The 20,481-nt window shown below is 47.1% G+C and overlaps 1 protein-coding gene across 4 annotated transcripts in view; it reads left to right on the forward strand.

Annotated features, from left to right (window-relative positions):
* Nucleotides 1-20,481, forward strand: part of ccdc191 (coiled-coil domain containing 191) — a 141,860-nt gene that overhangs the window by 120,571 nt on the left and 808 nt on the right. For 3 of the 4 annotated variants that reach the window (XM_038802416.1, XM_038802417.1, XM_038802419.1), the window contains 4 exons: nucleotides 1,270-1,371; nucleotides 3,872-4,015; nucleotides 9,771-9,923; nucleotides 20,185-20,339. In XM_038802416.1, the coding sequence (XP_038658344.1) occupies nucleotides 1,270-1,371; nucleotides 3,872-4,015; nucleotides 9,771-9,923; nucleotides 20,185-20,339 (554 nt within the window). The remainder of the gene's footprint in view (nucleotides 1-1,269; nucleotides 1,372-3,871; nucleotides 4,016-9,770; nucleotides 9,924-20,184; nucleotides 20,340-20,481) is intronic. The other variant, XM_038802418.1, reaches the window with a different exon arrangement.

Consider the following 20,481-nt stretch of genomic DNA (forward strand, 5'->3'; position numbering starts at 1 on the left):
TAGAAAGTGCTTATTTGGCTGTACTTCACTGGTGCTATATCAATCTGAGTCTTCTCCTGAAAGCAAAAGACCAACCAAAATGATAGTGTTGCTTTTACCTCCAATAATGTTGTGAAAGGTATTTAAGCTAGCTATACTAAATATTATACTTTGGTTCCATCACAGAACATTTTAATATTTTTGTTCTCCCTATTAATTTTCAAGGGTAATGATTGGTGACCCATTACTTTACTGTTATGGGCCAGCGTTTAGAGAACCCCAAAGTGTATCATGGAGTTCACCTGACCCACAATGTTTAATAGATTGTGGTATGGGGAGCACACAGCCCACTCTACAGGTGTGGTACAGCAGAAATGGGAAAGGATTTTTTTTAAAGCAAAACAATGTTTATTCTGTGAACTCAAGTTAACCTTTTAAAACATAGTGAACATCTTAGCAACCATTAATTCAAATACAACCCCCAAAGAATACAACACTAAGTAATTCTTAATAACTTCCCAAACAACATCCAGAAGACAAAAGAAACACCTTTTAAAAGAAGCACATTAGGTTTACATTCACTACTGAGAACATTTATAATTCCGAATTCACCAAATGATCAAGAGATCGTCTTTTCATGGCAGAGAGATCAACAGTACACCTGTTCTGTCTGGCTTCAGCTCCAACACTGAAAATGAAACTAAAACACACCCTGCAGCAAACAGCCTAAAACAAAAGTTAAAAAGCTGACAGCCAGCCGAGCTCCACCCACACTCTGACATCACTGATAAACACCCATTTCTTAAAGGTACATTTCTTAAGCACCCATTTCTTAAAAGGTACTCTCACATGACAGTACGATTGACAACTGTGTATAAAAATAACAAAACCAATAAAAGTGACTCTCCTCCCTTTTCTAAATTGTTCACTTTCTAACTAATGTTGTATTACCGCAAGGATGTGTCACGAGGTCACTGCTGAATTTGATTCTGCATAAAATCCAGAGCAGCATTAAGATTAACATCAGAAAATGTTTAAAACAATCCAACCTCAAAAATGTTTACCTCAGCACTGTGCTGCAAAGTGAATCATGGGGTCTGCATATCATCAGACTTTCTCTCAAGCAAGCTTTCTATTGGGACAGTGCAAGTGACAACAGAAACAAGATTATTTTGTGAGCACTTTCGAATAGCAAGTTAATATTTGAAAACAGTAAATTTGAACTGGAGAAGCTGGAAATTGATACATTGTCTGGCATCTGAATGTTTTATTTTTCTTGGTTGATTCAAGGCTCACCTGAGGGCAGAACAAGAAGAGCGGGAAAAACAACTGCAAGCTGAGAAGCAGGCATCTCTAGAAAAGAAGCGAGAGGAGAAAAGATTGCAAAGACAGGTCTGAATTTTAAAAGAATATTTGTAATGCCTTCTATTCAACCACATGCAGTGCTGAAATCAATTGTGTATTTTTGTACCTATAATGTTTCAGTTAGATAAAATTGAAAGGTTCCCGATTAAGTGGAAAGCTGTTTGTTTCATATTTGTTTTCTGAGTTCACTATGTTCACGTTGAAGGATTGTTAACAGCATTTTATTTCATTTATCATTTTAGAAATGTAGTTAATTCCCAAAGTCCAATGGACTGCCATTTTAAATTTGGTTCCATACTAGATGGCAATCTAGTGTAAAGCACAGCACCTTACTTTATTGCAGTGTAGTGCTAAAACTGCTGTGCATTCATTCTAAAATATCAGTATGAATGACCCATGTAAAATCCTATTTAACTCACAAATTGTGCAAGTGAAATAAAGAATTTGAAACTTAAACTATATGCCTGGAGTTTCCATTGGGCTCAGTTGGCGAATTGTGCCCAACTCTACTTCACCTCAGCCAAATCAGTGCAAAGTTTCTGCACAAATTAATTAACATAAGCACAAATGTAAACTCTCCCCTAAATCAAAACCATTATGTAGCATAATTGAAGACAATCTATGTATGACAGGTACAAGGCCAAATGGGAATCCAGAGGTACTAGGTTGAGGCACAACAACTTTATGTAATGTTTTTAACATTCCATAACAGAGGCATGATGTAACAAAATATGACTCCAAGCAACTTCTGCACTGTAAATTCTATGAAATGGAATGATATTGGGGCGGATCACCAAAGCTTAGTTAAAAAACATGGGTTTTAAGCAGTGTCTTTAAAGAAGAAGGAGAGGCGGAATGTCAGAGGGGTTGGGGGGGGGGGGGGGGGGGGGGGGGGGAGAGAGGTGGAGTTGGAAACTTCAAAGTTTAAGGTCTGGGCATCCAAAGACACGGCCACTAATAGTGAAAGGATTATGATCAGCAATGGTTAAGAGCTTTGAAATTAGAATGCAGAAAACTTGGAAGGCTGGGGGAGATTAGAAAGATGGACAGGCACTAGGCCAGAAAGTGACTTTGAAACAGGAATGACTATTTCAAAATCTCAGTTAAAGAAGTGTTGTTTAACTGGAAGCCAGTGTAGATTAAGAAACAGTTTGATGGGTGATTTTGTGTGAGCTTCATAAAAGCAATATGGAAACACAATTGATAAAGAGGTTTAAGTATGGACAAAAAAAACTTGTTTGGAGTGAGGCTGGAGACCACAAGATCTACTAAGACCTGGACCAGCAATGCTGATCTGTAGCATGAATTTACCAATGGATTAACGTGACCATGAGTTTCATAGCATAGAACCATAAAATACCTACAGTGCAGAAGGCAGCCATTCGGTCCATCGTTGTCTGCACCAATCCTCTGAAAAAGCATCCTACCTCGGCCCACTCCCCTACCCCATCCCATAACCCCACCTAACGTATATATTCCTGGACACTAAGGGGACCTTTTAGCATGGCCAATCCACCTAATCTGTACATCTTTGTACTGATAGCATGATCCTCCCTCCCGAATGATCGCAATTGGTGGAAAGTCGGCTTTTTAATCTTGGGCCACAGCCACTTCTGTGGCAGGGTTTTTGAATTTGCTTCAAAAGCTGCGGATACTTGAGCATCGCAGTTATGGGTGCGACATTATAATGCACATAAATTATTTTTGCATCTCTTGATTTGGTGAAGAAGTTATCTGGATGGAAGTCATGCATTATGTACAGACCATACTGCATCATAAAGTTCAAGATCTTTAAGACTCAAATATAAGAAGATTTCATTTATGAGGGGAGGTGGTGGCATAGTGACATTGTCACTGGACTAGTAAACTAGAGACCCAGAGTAATGCTCTGGGGAACCAGGTTCAAATCCCGTCTCTGCAGATGGTGAAATAAAAGTCTAATGATGAACATGAAATCATGTTGATTGTTGTAAAAACCCATCTGGTTCACTAATGTCCTTTAGGGACGGAAATCTGCCGTCCTTACCTGGTCTGGCCTACATGTGACTCCAGATCCACAGTAATGTGGCTGACTCTTAACTGCCCCCTCAAGGGCAATTGGGGTCGGGCAATAAATGTTGGCACACCCTACGATGTCCATGTCCCATGAATGAATAAAAAAAAGTATTCCGTTTGAAATCCTAATTTACCTCAATGTTTCTAATGAAATTGAGATTTTATAGCTGCAGTAGTTTGTTCCTTCAACTGGGTGGTGCTGTTTGCCCCAACTTACTGGCAAAGTAAATGAAGAGGGGGTGTAAAACCTGGTACTGGAAAGTTGTTTTCCTTGTTTTAAGTTTTATGAGTGATCTTTCATATTGATTTCAAAACAAAGTAGTTTTTAAGTAGATATAGTCTTAAAGCTGTACACAAAATTTAAAGATTGCTTTAAATTGGTAAAATCCAACATTAATTATGAAACTGAAACCAATTAAAGCAAAATAAGATTTACAAATGCATAATAGGGATTTTTCAAATATCCTCACAGAAAGAAGTTGAGAAGCAGCTGAGGTTAGAAAAAGAGAGACAATTCCAGTCTGCTGCAGAAAAGCACCATCAGCATTTTCTTCTACAAAAGAGGGGTTTAGAACCGTGGAAAAAACTTGTAGAAATCTCTAATCAAAACATGAAGGTAACTTCTGCTATGTTTCGACAATCATAAACAGGGAAACATTCAGATGCTGGAGGCGCTAAGGTATATGGAAGAACTGGAGAGACCTGACATGGAGGTGGGAAATGCAATTGTCCTTTGAATATAAACTCATTGAGGAAAAATGAGAAGCTGATTACCCAGCATCCATATCGGCAAAGATGATCCCTGAGATACAGTCACGAAAGGATTCAACCTCAGAGATATAGCAGTTTCTCGGGCGGGATTTGCCATTGGCTGATGCCAAAATTGTAAACCCGATTGGACGGAGAATTGGCTCAGACGCCAAAATCACAGTGGGTGCTGATTTGACGGCAAATCACAATTCTCCTTCACCTCGACAGCGGCGCCAATGTGTTCCAGAACGCGTGTAAAAACACCGTTTGCATATCATTAGCGGGCCCGACCCAATATCCTCTGGGGCCTTCGCGATTCTCCTCCTCCGATAGGCCGAGTTCCCAACAGCGCGGTTCACTTATGCTTTTAAACATTGTGAAACAGGCGTTGTGGCTGAGGAGGGAAAGAGGCGGTAGGACACAGAGAGGAGCGACTTTGGGCTGCAGGGCTGGACACTGGCTGGGCAGACGGGCGAGGGGGGGAGCCTTACCAGGGCAAGTAGAAGGGGGGGTGACCCCCCCCCACGGGAATGGAGCGGTGATTCCCCCCATGGGAATGGAGCGGTGTCCAGTCACGGACCGCCATTACTGCGGCCTGAAAGGAAGCCATCTTGCTGCGCATTTTTGCTGAACACCCACCTTGGCCCCAGGTTCTGCAGAGTAACTCTCCGGCTGTATGGGTGCCTCATCCCCACTCAGCCACCACCGCCGGTGACCCACCCAGAGCAACGCCTATGTAGCCTCTACAGGGGCGCCAGGTGGGGGCCACGGAGTGCACCACTGGCAAGAGCAGTGCCAGCCGATAATACCCCTGGTATCAGGGACAGGCACCAGGGCCAGAGGCCCCACCATGCTGGGCATCGACGGAGCAGAGTCTACAGTGCCAACCAGGGTCGCCATGTAGCCCGTTGGACCTGGTTAGGCACACAGGCATGTACCATGCTAAAATGGCAGCCTTTCACCCCCTGCAGACAATGGATATTAGAATTCAACCAGCGATGGTGGCCCTCCCGTTAGTCGCCACTGGTGATGTCCTATTGCTTTATGAGCTGGCTCTGCTCGAGGAGGAGGAGGAACCAGGTGACAGCCACCCAGGCTGGAGGGCCGGCTGCCCAAAAGGCCGAGGAGGAGGAGGTGCCAAGGATATGCCGCATGAGGCCTCATGTGTACTGGCACTGCCTGTCATTCGAGGATCTGCCAAATGGGGCATGCCTTCAAAGACAAAGAACAAGAACAAAGAAAAGTACAGCACAGGAACAGGCCCTTCGGTCCTCCAAGCCTGCTCCGACCATGCTGCCCGTATAAACTAAAATCTTTTACACTTCCGGGGTCCGTATCCCTCTATTCCTATTCTATTCATGTATTTGTTAAGATGCCCCTTAAACGTCACTTTGTCCCTCCTTCCACCACCTCCTCCGGCAGCAGGTTCCAGGCACCCACTACCTTCTATGTAAACAACTTGCCTCGTACATCTCCCTTAAACCTTGCCCCAACCTTGCCCCACGCCACGCACCTTAAACCAATGCCCCCTAGTAATTGACCCCTCTACCCTGGGAACAAATCTCTGACTATCCACTCTGTCTATGCCCCTCATAAGTTTGTAGATCTCTTATCAGGTCGCCCCTCAACCTCCTTCGTTCCAGTGAGAACAAACCAAGTTTATTCAACCTCTCCTCATAGCTAATGCCCTTCATACCAGGCAACATCCTGGTAAATCTCTTTGCACCCTCTCTAAAGCCTCCACATCCTTCTGGTAGTTTGCTGACCAGAATTGAACACTATACTCCACAAGTGTGGCCAACTTAAGGTTCTATACAGCTGCAACATGACTTGCCAATTTTTATACGCAATGCCCTGGCCAATGAAGGCAAGCATGTCGTATGCCTTCTTGACCACCTTCTCCACCTGTGTTGCCCCTTTCAGTGACCTGTGGATCTGTACACCAAGATCTCTGACTGTCAATACTCTTGAGGGTTCTACCGTTCACTGTATATTCCCTACCTGTATTCGACCTTCCAAAATGCATTACCTCACATTTGTCCAGATTAAACTCCATCTGCCATATCGCCGCCCAAGTCTCCAAAAGATCTAAATCTTGCTGTATCCTCTGACAGTCCTCATCGCTATCCGCAATTCCACCAACCTTTGTGTCCACAAACTTACTAATCAGACCAGTTACATTTTCCTCCAAATCATTTATATATACAACGAACAGCAAAGGTCCCAGCACTGATCCCTCTGGAACACCACTAGTCACAGCCCTCGAATCAGAAAAGCACTCTTCCATTGCTACTCTCTGCCTTCTATGAGCTAGCCAGTTCTGTATTCATCTTGCCAGCTCACCTCTGATCCCGTGTGACTTCACCTTTTGTACCAGTCTGCCATGAGGTACCTTGTCAAAGGCCTTACTGAAGTCCATATAGAAAACATCCACTGCCCTACCTGCATGAATCATCTTTGTGACCTCCTCGACAAACTCTATCAAGTAAGTGAGACATGATCTCCCCTTCACAAAACCGTGCTGCCTCTCGCTAATACGACCACTTGTTTCCAAATAGCAGTAGATCCTGTCTCGAAGAATTCTCTCCAGTAATTTCACTACCACTGACGTAAGGCTCACCGGCCTGTCGTTCCCTGGATTATCCTTGCTACCCTTCTGAAACAAAGGAACAACATTGGCTATTTTCCAGTCCTCCGGGACATCACCAAAAGACAGTGAGGATCCAAAGATTTCTGTCAAGGCCTCAGCAATTTCCTCTCTTGCCTCCTTCAGTATTCTGGGGTAGATCCTATCAGGCCCTGGGGACTTATCCACCCTAATATTTTTCAAGACGCCCAACACCCCGTCTTTTTGGATCTCAATGTGACCCAGGCTATCTACACACCCTTCTCCGGACTCAACATCCACCAATTCCTTCTCTTTGGTGAATACTGATGCAAAGTATTCATTTAGTACCTCGCCAATTTCCTCTGGCTCCACACATAGATTCCCTCCCCTGTCCTTCAGTGGGCCAATTTTGTCCCTGGCTACCCTCTTGCTCCGGCTGAGCAGAGAGACAGTACAACATGTGGGCAGCACGGTAGCATGGTGGTTAGCATCAATGCGTCACAGCTCCAGGGTCCCAGGTTCGATTCCCGGCTGGGTCACTGTCTGTGCGGAGTCTGCACGTCCTCCCCGTGTGTGCGTGGGTTTCCTCCGGGTGCTCCGGTTTCCTCCCACAGTCCAAAGATGTGCGGGTTAGGTGGATTGGCCAGGCTAAATTGCCCTTAGTGTCTTAAAAATAATGTTAATGGGGGTTGTTGGGTTACTGGTATAGGGTGGATACATGGGCTTGAGTAGGGTGATCATTGCTCGGCACAACATTGAGGGCCGAAGGGCCTGTTCTGTGCTGTACTGTTCTAATTCTAAAAAAACATATCTGCCAAGTGATGGCACGCCTGGTACTGTGGGGGGTATGGGGAACGACACCCGCGTCCAGTGTCCGTGAAGGTGACAGTCGCCCTCAAAGTTTACACAAATGTGTCCTTCCAGGCGCCGAGTGGTGACCTGTCCGGGATCTCACCGACTCGGTGCACAGGTCCATCTGCGCCGTCACAGGGCAGCTAAAAATATTCACATCAATGTGGACCGAGCCCATCAGGATGCCCAGGCAGCGGGATTCGCCGCCATCGACGGGATGCCATGATTCAGGGGATGATCGACATGATGTATGTCCCCCTATGATCACCTGCAGATGACTGTATGAAACGGGTTACACTCTGATTGTGCAGCTGATGTGTCCATGAGCTGTGCATCATACATGTCTGCACCCGATACCCGGGCAGTGTACACAACACCTTCATCCTGGCACACTTGGCAATCTTGACAGATGCCACTCAGGTGCCTGGACGGCTGTGCAGGGGCCCTCCAGTGTGACGCTGAGGGGCACCCGCATCGTGATGGCCTGGCTGGAGAAGGAGGAGGAACACCAGGCCTCATCTGACAAGCATGATATGGGGGAGGACAAGGATAGGCAGGACATGGGGCCAAGGTAGGCACAGGAGGCTATACGACGTGCGCGCCAGGGCCATTGCACACAGGACACTCTGATCGCCTCCAGGTTCAACCACCGGGGTGGGGTGGGGTGAGGTGACTGGCCAGGTGCACTGACACCGCTTTACGCACACACACACACACAAATGCACACACCCCCACTTGCAACTATCTCCATAATATATACCTGCTGCACTATGGGGTGCAGGCCCTGGGTTGGCACTATCAGTGGGTATGGTCCACGGGTTGGAGAATGATGACAACCCGCTCTCCGATGAGCTCTGGTGCTCTACATCGTTTAACAACGTCTGACTCATGCCCACGGTAGCACTTTCCACTGTCCACTTGCGTGACCCCTAGCCATTCCATTGCATGGTCCCATCGAATCCCTGGGGTGACGGTGGTAGGGGGAGGGTAGGGAACTCGGGCCACCCACAACATCTGCCCACTCCCCACACCCTCCCTCTCTGGCCAGCCCAGACCAGCCTACCCCTCACACCCAGACAGCGCACCAAGGCAGGTTGTAACAGTGGTAACAGGTGTTTAATGTTAAGTATATACAGATATGCGCCCTAGCCCCTATAATTAAACTGTGCCCAGCACCCATTCCAACTTAACTGGTGTCTAACCTTCTGGCCTAACACTATGTCTAAGTGGACCCCTAGACGCTGTATCAGGAGTGGAGGTGGCCTGCTGAATCCTGCCCTATTAGCAGGGTGCCTGTTGCTTCCCAGCCACTTCTCCTTTGGGTGGGGATAAATGAAAACGACAGCGTTAGACAGTCCAACGCATGTAGTTCAGGGGATGGGTAGCTGGTGGCCTCAGTGGCCAGGGCACCCGACCATGGTGGCTGGTATGGGTGCCAGCATGCAGGAGGGATCCTGCGAACCAAATTGATATGTTATGGTCTACCCAATGCTGGATCATATTACGTACAATCCCAGGGGTCTTGCATATGGATGGGGAGCTTGGGGCCCGAGAAGCCACATTCAGGGTTTCGGACCATTCCGGGAGCGGGAGCAGGGGTGGATGTTTTAGCCTTTGCCTCGCTGATCGCTCATATGCGGATCCTGTTGGGGTGGAGGTCGGTCTCTTCACCCTGTGCTTCGCCGTGGCAGGGAGGGGGACCTGCTGGATTTTTTAACCCTAGAGAAGGTGAAGGGGAGTGGTGAAGGAGGGGTTCTACAATCATTGGGGTTTGTTCATCGTGCACTTTTGGGAGCTGGTTACCATTGACTGTTGAGGGAGGGGTGGATATATATTTTATCTATTGTTAGGGTTGTTCTTGATTTTCTTTTGTATGGTGAAAATTATGAAAATATGGCAAATAAAGATGTGATCTCCTGAGCACCCAGATTTTAAATACGCCACCATTCCTGGATGGATCTTCAGCTGCCAAGGCCTCAAAATTCCCTCCCTGAAGACACTCCCCTCAAAACTTATTCCTTTGACAAGCCTTATAGTTCAGGGTCAAAACATTGCTTCATAAAGCTCCTGTGAAACATCTCAAGAGTGTTTTATTATGCTCAAGGTGACATACAAATGCAAACTGTTACTCATGGAACACTTTGTTTTTATGACTACATAGTTAGCAGAAGATTATTACACCTCTTCAATCTTACACCGAAACCTACATACCTGGCGTCAGAATGTAACAGAGTCACTGGCTGAGAAGAGGATCAAAGCTGAAAAAATGTACCATGGGATTCTTCTTAAAAGGTGTTTCAACAATTGGCTAAAGGTGGGTAGATCCTACACCAAAACCTCATGGTATATTGTAGTATATTTGATAATGTAATCTGTTTTTCTTAGGGATATTGAAATTTTTATATATTTTTCAGGACATCAATAAATCTCATTTTAAACTCAATTTTGACTTGGCAGAGCCATAATTTAATGATATAATTATTTGAAATATCTGAATCAAATGTAACCCAGTCAATGGAAGATTCAATTTTGAGTACTACGCAGACCACAGAAAGCAGAGACTGAAAAATCACACCTACAATGTTCCCAAAAATGTGTCAAAACATGCAGAGCAATTACTTGTATATGGTTTTAATGTACTTTTTTAAGTTTTAAAATGCTGAATAACTTTGAAATTTGTCACACGTTAGCATGGCTCAACATCATTAACAATTAAAGCTCTCTGTCACCCAGAGATAGGAAACAAATTCTTTAAATTTATTTATTGCCCATCCCCTAATTGTCCTTGAAATGCAATTTAGAGACAACAACATTGCTGTGGATCTGGAGGCCAGACAAGGTAAGGATGGCAGATTTTCCTCCCTGAAAGTACATTAGTGAACCACTTACAATCAGTGATAAGTTTCATGATCAGCATTACAATTCCATTTTTACACAAACTGCCATGTTGGGATTCAAACCCACCTGAGAATTACACTGGCCTTTACACTATTCATCCAGTGGCATTACCACGACACTATTGTCTCCCCTTGATACACGGTCAATTGCACAAAGACGAGAGTTGAATACAACTGAGGCTTTATTACACTGAGGTGTGTGGCTTCCTACAGCAGCTGGTGAAATGGCTGCTGTACGGGGAGCATACATATTTTATACTCCGCCTACTGGGTGGAGCCTGCAGGCAGGGACTACCTCTGTACCTGTGGTACAGGGCCTTACCACACCTCTCCTAATGTATGATTGCCATATTGCCATATGGTGATTACCATATTCACCCCCTGTTAAAATTGAGTCTGGCGGGGGTGGCAGAGAACTATATACAGAACAAGTTTTAATATACAGAGGCAAAAAAAATTTTGGAGTCCAGTACATGGTGCTTTAACAGTCCCGAACCAATTATAGGTTTAGCCGGTCCGGGGTCTAACGTTGGGAGCGACGCAGTGGTGGCGGCGATTCCAGTGTCGGTTTGGTCCTCGGTGACTCCGGGAGCTTGCCAAAATCCTCCTCATCCTCGGGCATTGGAAGGACTGATGGTCCCGGGAGGGTTTCTGCTGGATGCACCGGGGGAGGGGAGAGTGGCGCCGGGGCGAGGGGTGTGTGTGTGTATGGGGAAACTGCTGGTGCATTGGGGTATGCTGTATGTAGGCATACTGGGGGTTAGCGTGGAGTAACTGCACCCCTTCAACCAACGGGTCCGCCTTTGGACGTCGTATGTGCTTATGGGAGTACGGGTCCTGGAGCTGCGAGCCAAGTCGGGAGCTACACCTGTGGACTTCCTGGGGAAGGCAAAGAGACGTTCGGAGGTGTGTCGTTACTCAGTGCATAGGAGCAACCGAATGGAGTGCAGTGCATTGGGGAGGACCTCCTACCAGCGGGAGGCCGGGAGATTTCTGGACCATAGGGCCAGCTGGACGGTCCTCCAGACCGTCCCGTTCTCCCTCTCCACCTGCCCGTTTCCCCGGGGGTTATAGCTGGTTGTCCTGCTGGAGGCAATACCCCTGCTGAGCAGGAACTGATGCGGCTCATCACTCATGAATGAGGATCCCCTGTCGCTGTGGATGTAGGCGGGGAAGCCAAACAGAGCAAAGGTGGTGTTGAGGGCTTTGATGACGGTGGCAGACGTCATGTCGGGGCATGGGATGGCGAAGGCGAATCTGAAGTACTCATCGACCACGTTAAGGAAATACGTGTTACTGTCGGTGGAGGGGGGGGCCCTTTGAAATCCACGCTGAGGCATTCAAAAGGGCAGGAGGCCTTCACCAGGCGCACGATCTGGCTGGTAGAAGTGTGGTTTGCACTCCGCACAGACCTGGCAGTCTCTGGTGATTGCCTGAACTTCCTCAACGGAGTAGGGCAGATTGCGGGCCTTGTTGAAGTGGTACAACCGTGTGACTCCCGGGTGGCAAAGGTTCTCGTGCAGAGTCCGGAGACGGTCCACCTGTGCGCTTTTGCGACGGAGGAATATCGAATTTCGGAGGCATGAAGGGTTCGTGAAAAAAATGCCACGGGCCTGCCAGCCTGGTTGAGGGTGGGGGCTAGAGCAACGTTTGATGCGTCGCTCTCCACTTGACAGGGTAACTACTCATCGACTGCGTGCATCGCGGTCTTGGCGATGTCGGCCCTAATACGGTTGAAGGCCTGTTCAGCCTCGGTCGTCAGGGGGAAAGAGTGGACTGGATGAGTGGGCGGGCCTTGTCCGCATAGCTTGGGACCCACTGGGCGTAGTACGAAAAGAACCCCAGGCAACGTTTGAGGGCCTTGGGGCAGTGGGAGTTCCATGAGGGGGCACATGCGGTCAGGGTCGAGCGCCAGAACTCCGTTCTGGACCACATAGCCGAGGATGGCTAAGCGGTTTGAGCTGAATAGGCACTTCTCCTTGTTATAGGTGAGATTTAGGACAGTGGCTGAGAGAAGAAATTTGGCACGGTTGGCATCATGGTCCTGCTGATCGTGGCCGCAGATGGTGACATTATCTAGGTTCGGGGAAGTGGCTCGCAGACCGTACCAGCTGACCATTTGGTCCATCTCCCTTTGGAAGACCGAGACCCTGGAGGTGATGCCGAAGGGAAACCTAGGAAAATGGTAGAGGCGGCCATCTGCCATGTATGGGCAGTCCGCCTTACGGATGGGGAGCTGGTGGTAGGCGGATTTTAGGTCTACAGTTGAGAAGACCCGGTACTGTGCAATCTGATTGACCATATCAGATATGCGTGGGAGGGGGTACGCGTCGAGCTGCGTGTACCGATTGATAGTCTGGCTGTAGTCCACGACCATTCGGTGTTTCTCCCCAGTTTTCACTACCACTTGGGCTCTCCAGAGTCTGTTGCTGGCCTCGACGATGCCTTCCTGAAGCAGCCGCTGGACCTCGGACCTGATGAAGGTCCTGTCCTGGGTGCTGTACCGTCTGCTGCTGGTGGCGAAAGGTTTGCAATCCAGGGTTAGGTTTGCGAATAGGGAAGGTGGGTCGACCTTTACGGTCGTGAGGCCGCACACAGTAAGGGGTGGTAGGGGCCCGCCGAATTTCAATGTTAGGCTCTGGAGATTACACTGGAAGTCCAGGCCGAATAGCAGGGCGGCGCAGAGGTTGGGGAAGACGTAGAGGTAGAAGCCGCTGAATTCAACGACCTGGATCATGAGCGTGGCTATACAGTACCCCCGGATCGCCACGGAGTGGGACCCGGAGGCCAGGGAGATTCTCTGATTAGCACGGTGTACCGCAAGGGAGCAGCGCCTTACCATATCAGAATGCATTAAGCTCTCGGTGCTCCCGGAGTCCAGCAGACAGGAGATCTTGTGACCATCGATCTTCATGCTTGTTGAGGCAGTGGCTAGATTGTGCAGGCGAGAATGGTCAATCGTGACTGAGGCGAGTCGCGGCTGCTCGTCGCTGGTGTCGGACGATAGGGTGCCCGGGGGGCACAGGTCTTGGTACAATGGTGACGCCCATGTGCCGTGGGGGGAGACAAGATGGCGGCGCCTGAAGATCCTAAGGTGGACAAGATGGCGGTTCCCACGGGCTGCACGTGGCAGGGGTTGAAACAGGTGGCGGCATCCATGGGGCGCACGTGGTCGGAGGGGAAGATGGCACCCCCCACTGGCCACGTGTGGTCCGAGGAGGGGAAGATGGCAGCGGCCACTGGCCACGCGTGGTCCGAGGAGGGGAAGATGGCAGCGCCCACTGGCCACGCGTGGTCCGAGGAGGGGAAGATGGCGGCGCCTACTGTCCGTATGCGGACGGGGGGGGGGGGGGGGGGGGGGTTTGCGGCGATAGCAGCGACTGAGCGGGCCTGGCACACCGCAGCGCAATGGCCCTTCTTGCTGCAGGTCTTGCAAAGGGTGCTGCGGGCCGGGCAGCATTGGCAGGGATGTTTTTACTGCCCACAGGAGTAACATTTGGGGCCCCCCGGGTTGGCTGGCTGGCACGTGGAACAGGAGTAGGATTGGCTGAGTGGGGTCCCCGGTGGGGCAGCCGTCTGCGGAGTCCACAATGCGTAGGAAGAGTGGGCCACATGCCCGGAGGTGTTGGCCTGGATTTTGCGCGAGGCGATTGTCATCGATAGAGTCAGCTTTTTGGTTTCCGCGAGGTCTAGCGTGGCCCCCTCTAAAAGCCGCTGGCGGATGTGGTCTGACCCTATCCCCGTGACGAAAGCGTCCTGCATGATGAGGTTCGAATGTTCCGTGGCCTGACAGTCACAGTCTCTGACCAGGGAAATTAAAGCACGCCAGAAATCTTCGACGGACTCATCAGAGGGCTGACTGCGAGTAGAGAGTATATGTCTGGCGAAGAGCATGTTCGTCCGCTGGGCGTAGTCCTCTTTCAGTTGCACCATGGTTTAAACGTAGGTCGGCGCATCCTGGATAAGCGGGAAAACATTGGAGCTCAGCCGCGAGTAGAGGATCTGGATCTTCTGAGCTTCCGGAATTGGGTCTGGTGCAGACCTGATGTACGCTTCGAAACAAGCTAGCCAATGTTCAAAGTCCTTTTTGGTGTTGCTTGATTGCGGATCCAGCTGCAGGCGATCCGGCTTGAAGCAGAGGTCCATCTTCTGAAAACTTTAGTGTAATAAATTGATGCATGATCAATTACACAAAGACGAGAGTTGAATACAACTAAGGCTTTATTCCACTAAGAGGTGTGGCCTCCTACAGCAGCTGGTGAAATGGCTGCTGTACGGAGAGCACACATTTATACTCCGCCTACTGGGCGGAGCCAGCAGGCAGGGGCTACCCCCGTACCTCTAGTACAGGGCCTTAACACCTCTCCTAATATATATACACACAACAGTGGTGATTACCACACCCCTAGAAAGTGGTTAGCACAATTGCCTCACAGCTCCAGGGTCCCAGGTTCGATTCCCGGCTAGGTCACTGTCTGTGCGGAGTCTGCATTTTCTCCCCGTGTCTGCGTGGGTTTCCTCCGGATGCTCCAGTTTCCTCCCACAGTGCAAAGTTGTGTCGGTTACGTGGATTGGCCATGATAAATTGCCCATTAGTGTCCAAAAAAAAAAGTTAGGGGGGGTTACAGGGATAGGGTAGATGTGGGCTTGAGCAGGGTGCTCTTTGTAAGGGCCGATGCATACTCGATGGGCCGAATGGCCCCCTTCTGCACTGTAAATTCTATGATTCTATGACTTATTACTTTTAGCATCAGAGACACATTCTGGTTTTCAGGTGTTGGTTCTTCACCTGAAATATCAACTATAAAATGCTGGTTTAGCTCAGTGGGCTAGACATCTGGTTTGTGATGCAGAACAAGGTCAGCAGCCCGGGTTCAATTCCCGTATCAGCTGAGAATTCTGAATTCTCCCTCTTGTACCCGTGAAAAGCCCTGAGTCGCCATATTCCAGCACCGGAATATGGCGACTCAGGGCTTTTCACAGTATCTTCATTGCAGTGTTAATGAAAGCCTACTTGTGACAACAAAAGATCTTCATCGATGCTGATTGAAACAGTTTTTGTCTCAGATTTGCAGCAATTGGTTTACTTTTTGTCTAGATGCAGAGGATTTTTACTGAGATCCCATCACTTTAGCAAGGTCGTTAAGAAGAGGCAGAGGACGTGCAGCATAATGGTTCCAGAGTGGGAGGAATTTAGCTACTAAGACTAGGTTGGAGAAGCTGGAGATGTTCCCTTTGGAGCAAAGGAGAAGGCTACCAAGCCTGGAGGGTAAAAGGGACACTTCACAAGGGTGGGGTGGGATGGTGTGCTGGTGAGATCAGCCAGCATGGACTGCTCTCTTTTTTCTAAGTGCAACAAGCTGGACGAACTTAATACTAGACTTACCTCTCAGAGGGAAGAGAGAGACTGCTGTGTGCCCTGTTTCACAGAGCCATGCCTCACTGGACTGTGCCATTCAACCTGAAGGCTTCTCAATTCACCGGCGGACCGCACCGCGTCATCAGCCAAAGCAAAGGGGTAGAGGTGTTTGCTGTCTCATCCTGGTGATCTACTGCTCCCCGGACCTGGACTACCTGACCATGAAGTGCCACTCATACTACATTCCACGAGTTCATTTCAGCTATTATCACAGAGGTCTACATCCCACCCCAGGCAGAAGTGAAGGAGGTACTGAATGAACTGTACACAGCTATGAAACAGAACACCCGGAGACCTTGTTCATCATGGCCGGGAACTTTAACAAGGCCAACCTCAAGAGCGTCCGGCCAAAATTTCACCAACACACCTGTCCCACCAGGGGCGATAAAACTCTTGACCACTGCTACACAAAAATCAAGGGCACCTATTGTTCCATCCCCTGACCCCACTTTGGAAAAAAAGACCATTATGTGCTCCTTCTCCCGGCAAACAAACAGAAAAGTGGGAAAATCCAACTAGAAGGTCGTGCAGTGCTGGTCCGAGGAAACAGAAGAGCTCCTATGTGACTACTTGGAAACAGTGGACTGGTCCTATTTAAGAACTCAGTGACCAACCTAAATGAGTATGCCACCACCGTCACAGACTTCATCAGCAAATGGGTGGACGGCTGCGTACCAAAGAAAGCACCATGTACATTCCCCAACCTGAAACCATGGCTTAATTGGGAGATTGACTCCCTACTAAAGGACTTGTGGCAAGGCATAAACAACATAACGGGCTACCTAGCGAAGCTGAGCAGCATCTCCAGCGGCAGTGCAACTCCTCCCCGATGAACTAAATGCATTCTGTGCTCAGTTCGAGCAGAAAACTATCAATCTGCTGTAGACTGCCCCAGCAGCCCTAGACACACCCACATCCACTGTCACAGCTTCCGAAATCAGATCGGCCTTCCTGAAAGTGAACCCTCAGAAGGAGATGGGTCCAGCCGGGGTCCCTGGTCGTGCACTCCGAGCCAGTGCGGGCCAGCTGGCAGATGTTTTCGTGGACACCTTCAACCTGTCCCTACTCCGCACCGAGGTCCCCACCTGCTTCAAGACCACCATCATACCGGTGCCAATGAAGATCCAGGCAACGTGCCTCAATGACTACCATCTGGTGGCCCTGACATCAATCATAATGAAGTGCTTCGAGAGGTTAGTTATGAAGCACATCAACTCCATACTCCCAGAATGCCTAGATCCACTGCAATTCGCATACCACCGCGACTGGTCCACAGAAGATGTCATCTCCCCTCTGGAGCATCTCAACAACAAGGACTCCTACATCAGACTCCTATTTATTGACTACAGCTTCACCTTCAACACCATAATCCCAGCCATGCTCATATCAAAGCTTCAAAACCTAGGACTTGGCTCCTCACTCTGCAATTGGATCCTCAACTTTCTGACCTGTAAACCACAATCAATAAGAATAAACACCTCCTCCATGATAGTCCTCAATACCGGGGCTCCGCAAGGCTGCATACTTAGCCCCCTACACTCTATACACACACGACTGCGTGGCAAAATTTGGATCCAACTCCATCTACGATTTTGCTGACGACATGACCATAGTGGGTTGGATCTCGAATGATGAGGAGTCAGAATTCAGGAGGGAGATAGAGAACCTAGTAGAGTGGTGTAACGACAAAAATCTCTCCCTGAATGCCAGCAAAACTAAAGAGCTGGTCATTGACTTCAGGAAGCAAAGTACTGTACACACCCCTACCTGCATCAACAGCGCCACGGTGGAGATGGTTGACAGCTTCAAATTCCTAGAGGTGCACATCACCAAAGATATGTCCTGGTCCACCCACGTCAACGCTACCACCAAGAATGCACAACAGCGCCTATACTTAAAGAAACTAAGGAAATTCAGCATCTCCTCACTGACTGTTACCAACCTTTACAGGTGCACCATAGAAAGCATCCTATCTGGATGCATCACTGCCTGGAATGGCAACTGCTCGGCCCAAGACCGTAAGAAACTTCAGAGAGTCGTGAACACCTCCCATTCCATCACACAAACCCGCCTCCCATCTATTGACTATCCACACCTCCCGCTGCCTTGGGAAAGCGGGCAGCATAATCAAAAGATCCCTCTCACCCGGCTTATTCAACCTTCCAACTTCTTCCATCGGGCAGGAGATACAAAAGTCTGAGAATACGCACAAAGATTCAAAAACAGCTTATTCCCTGCTGTTACCAGACTCCTAAACGACCCCCTTATGGACTGACCTGATTAATACTATACTCCTGTGCTCCACCCGATGCCGGTGTCTAATTATTTACATCGCGTACCTTGTGTGCCCTATTATGCATTTCCGTGACAATAAACAAATCCAAATCCAAAATAGAGGCAAATAATCGAAACATAAATAAGATTGTCTTCAACTGCAAAGATAGAAGATCCAAGAAATGCAATAATTTGTAAGATCAAGGAGTTCACTAAGAAAATTGAAGATGGAAATAAATGGCTGGAAATCTGGTGTGAAAATAATAATGCTACTTTAAATAGAGAGATTTTTCAGGAGAAAAGAAAAAGGACAGATATTGTATTGTCCTGCCAGAATAAGGGATGGTGCCAAGTGTGTGACTATTATTTTTAAATTATATTATTGACTTGGATTCAGAAACGCAAATTTGTAGAGGACATCCAACAAGTGAAGAGACAAATGTTTTTTTTTAAAACATGTCCACTCGAGTAAGGGTGCTAAATCTGACATCTTAGAGGCAAGATAATAAATGGTATGAAAAGACAATGCATTAAATTACTTCAAACTATTGTAACAGGACACATTCAAACTAGGAATGGGCAAACTTTTTTGGAGCAAACAACATATGGAACTAATTTGGTACGGTTAGCTTTTATAAGTAAATCATTTAAGAAGCAATTAGATTTTGTGATGGGCGAATTGTGGAAGTTATAACCCAATTGGCATTCAGCTTGAAATGGAAAGTAATAAGAAATAATTGCTGCAGACATGAAAATGTTGTGTGCATAGTCAGTTATTTATAGTGCTTCTCAGTTGCTTGAGAATTGAGAGCCATTACTACTAGCATGTTGTAAATTCCCATCACATTAAATTTAAATGTGTATGGATTAACTGAAGAGTTCCCTTTTTAATCTGATTGTTCAAACTAACAGTAATACTGCCCTTAGAGGGTAGCTATACTTCCTTTTGGAAAAAAATACACAAGCCCCTATAAAGCTACCAAAATTTTGTCTTAACTTCATTCAAGAACATTCTCAAGAACATTCTCAGTTTGCAAATGGAACATTGTTCGCTGTTTAAAATTAGAATTCATTTTGTTTCCAGTACTGTGAAACACATGTTCTCTGTTTAAAATTAGAATTCATTTTGTTTCCAGTATTGTGAAACACATTCAATGAAAAATAGTTTAGCATGCATTAAATATTGTATACTAACAAGAACTTGAGTCTTTCAATTCATTATCTGCGAGATTAAACAGTACCCGATTTAAGTTAGAATTTAAGATGGCTAATAAAGTTAGTGTAACATATACTTGTAAACAAATTTTGGGCAGGATTCTCCGGCTGGGTTCACCCGGCGTCCGGAGAATCCCACCCGAAGTAAATGAATTTTTCCATTGTCGGTGTCCCTCCAGTGGCATTCTTACAGCAGGCGGGGTGGAAGAATCCAGCCCAAAGATTCCCATATCTAAAATCTCAACGAAATGCAGAGCTAGAGTAGAAAAGTAACAAAACAATATGCATTATAACTTTACCCCCATGATTCCTGGGCCACACCCTTGAAAAGGGGTTTTTGGTTTCTGAGATTTTGTTTTTGAATTGGAACAGTTAAGAGGGAATTCATTGTGTTATACCTAGACTATTGTAGCAATGGGGTGTCTTTATGTTTGTAATTGATAAGAATTATTGCTGTTTGTTTAGTTAACTCAGTTCTTAGAATAAAGCTTGGTTTGATTAAAGTGTCTAGGAAGACTGTTGAATCACACCTCAAGGGAAGGCTCTTGTGCTCATCCTAACCAAATTCAACATAAAGGTTGTAGGTAGGGTGGACTTCATAATATACTTTGGAATTTCTAAGCCCTGGCCCAAAACACTACTCTATGATTTTAATACTGATTTTGGCTAGACCAGTACAGTTTCATAGCATGTATGTAGGCTAAGATTATAAAAGATTTCCTTAAGCTGCAAAATTTGAATGCATGATTTCTAAAACATGCTTTTTGCAGTGCAAAGATTACTACAACATTATGGAAGAGAAAGCATGTCAACACTATCTTACAACTCTAAGAAGAGCCACTTTTACTGCCTGGTTTGGTTATGTGACAGAGGAAAAGATTGCATCATGGGAAAAGGAGAGACTTAGTGCTGAATATAATCAAAGGTACAGGCAACTCCTTTAATTATTAGAACACCAGTTAAAAATTAGAACTTTTTGTAGCTGTAAACTAGTTAAGTTTGTAAGTCTAACCCAATTTGATTTCAGAATGATTTTCTTGTAACTTTGAAGTTTGTTGCATTGCATG

The sequence above is a fragment of the Scyliorhinus canicula genome, chromosome 7 (genome assembly GCF_902713615.1).
Source record: "Scyliorhinus canicula chromosome 7, sScyCan1.1, whole genome shotgun sequence".
NCBI lineage: Eukaryota > Metazoa > Chordata > Chondrichthyes > Carcharhiniformes > Scyliorhinidae > Scyliorhinus > Scyliorhinus canicula.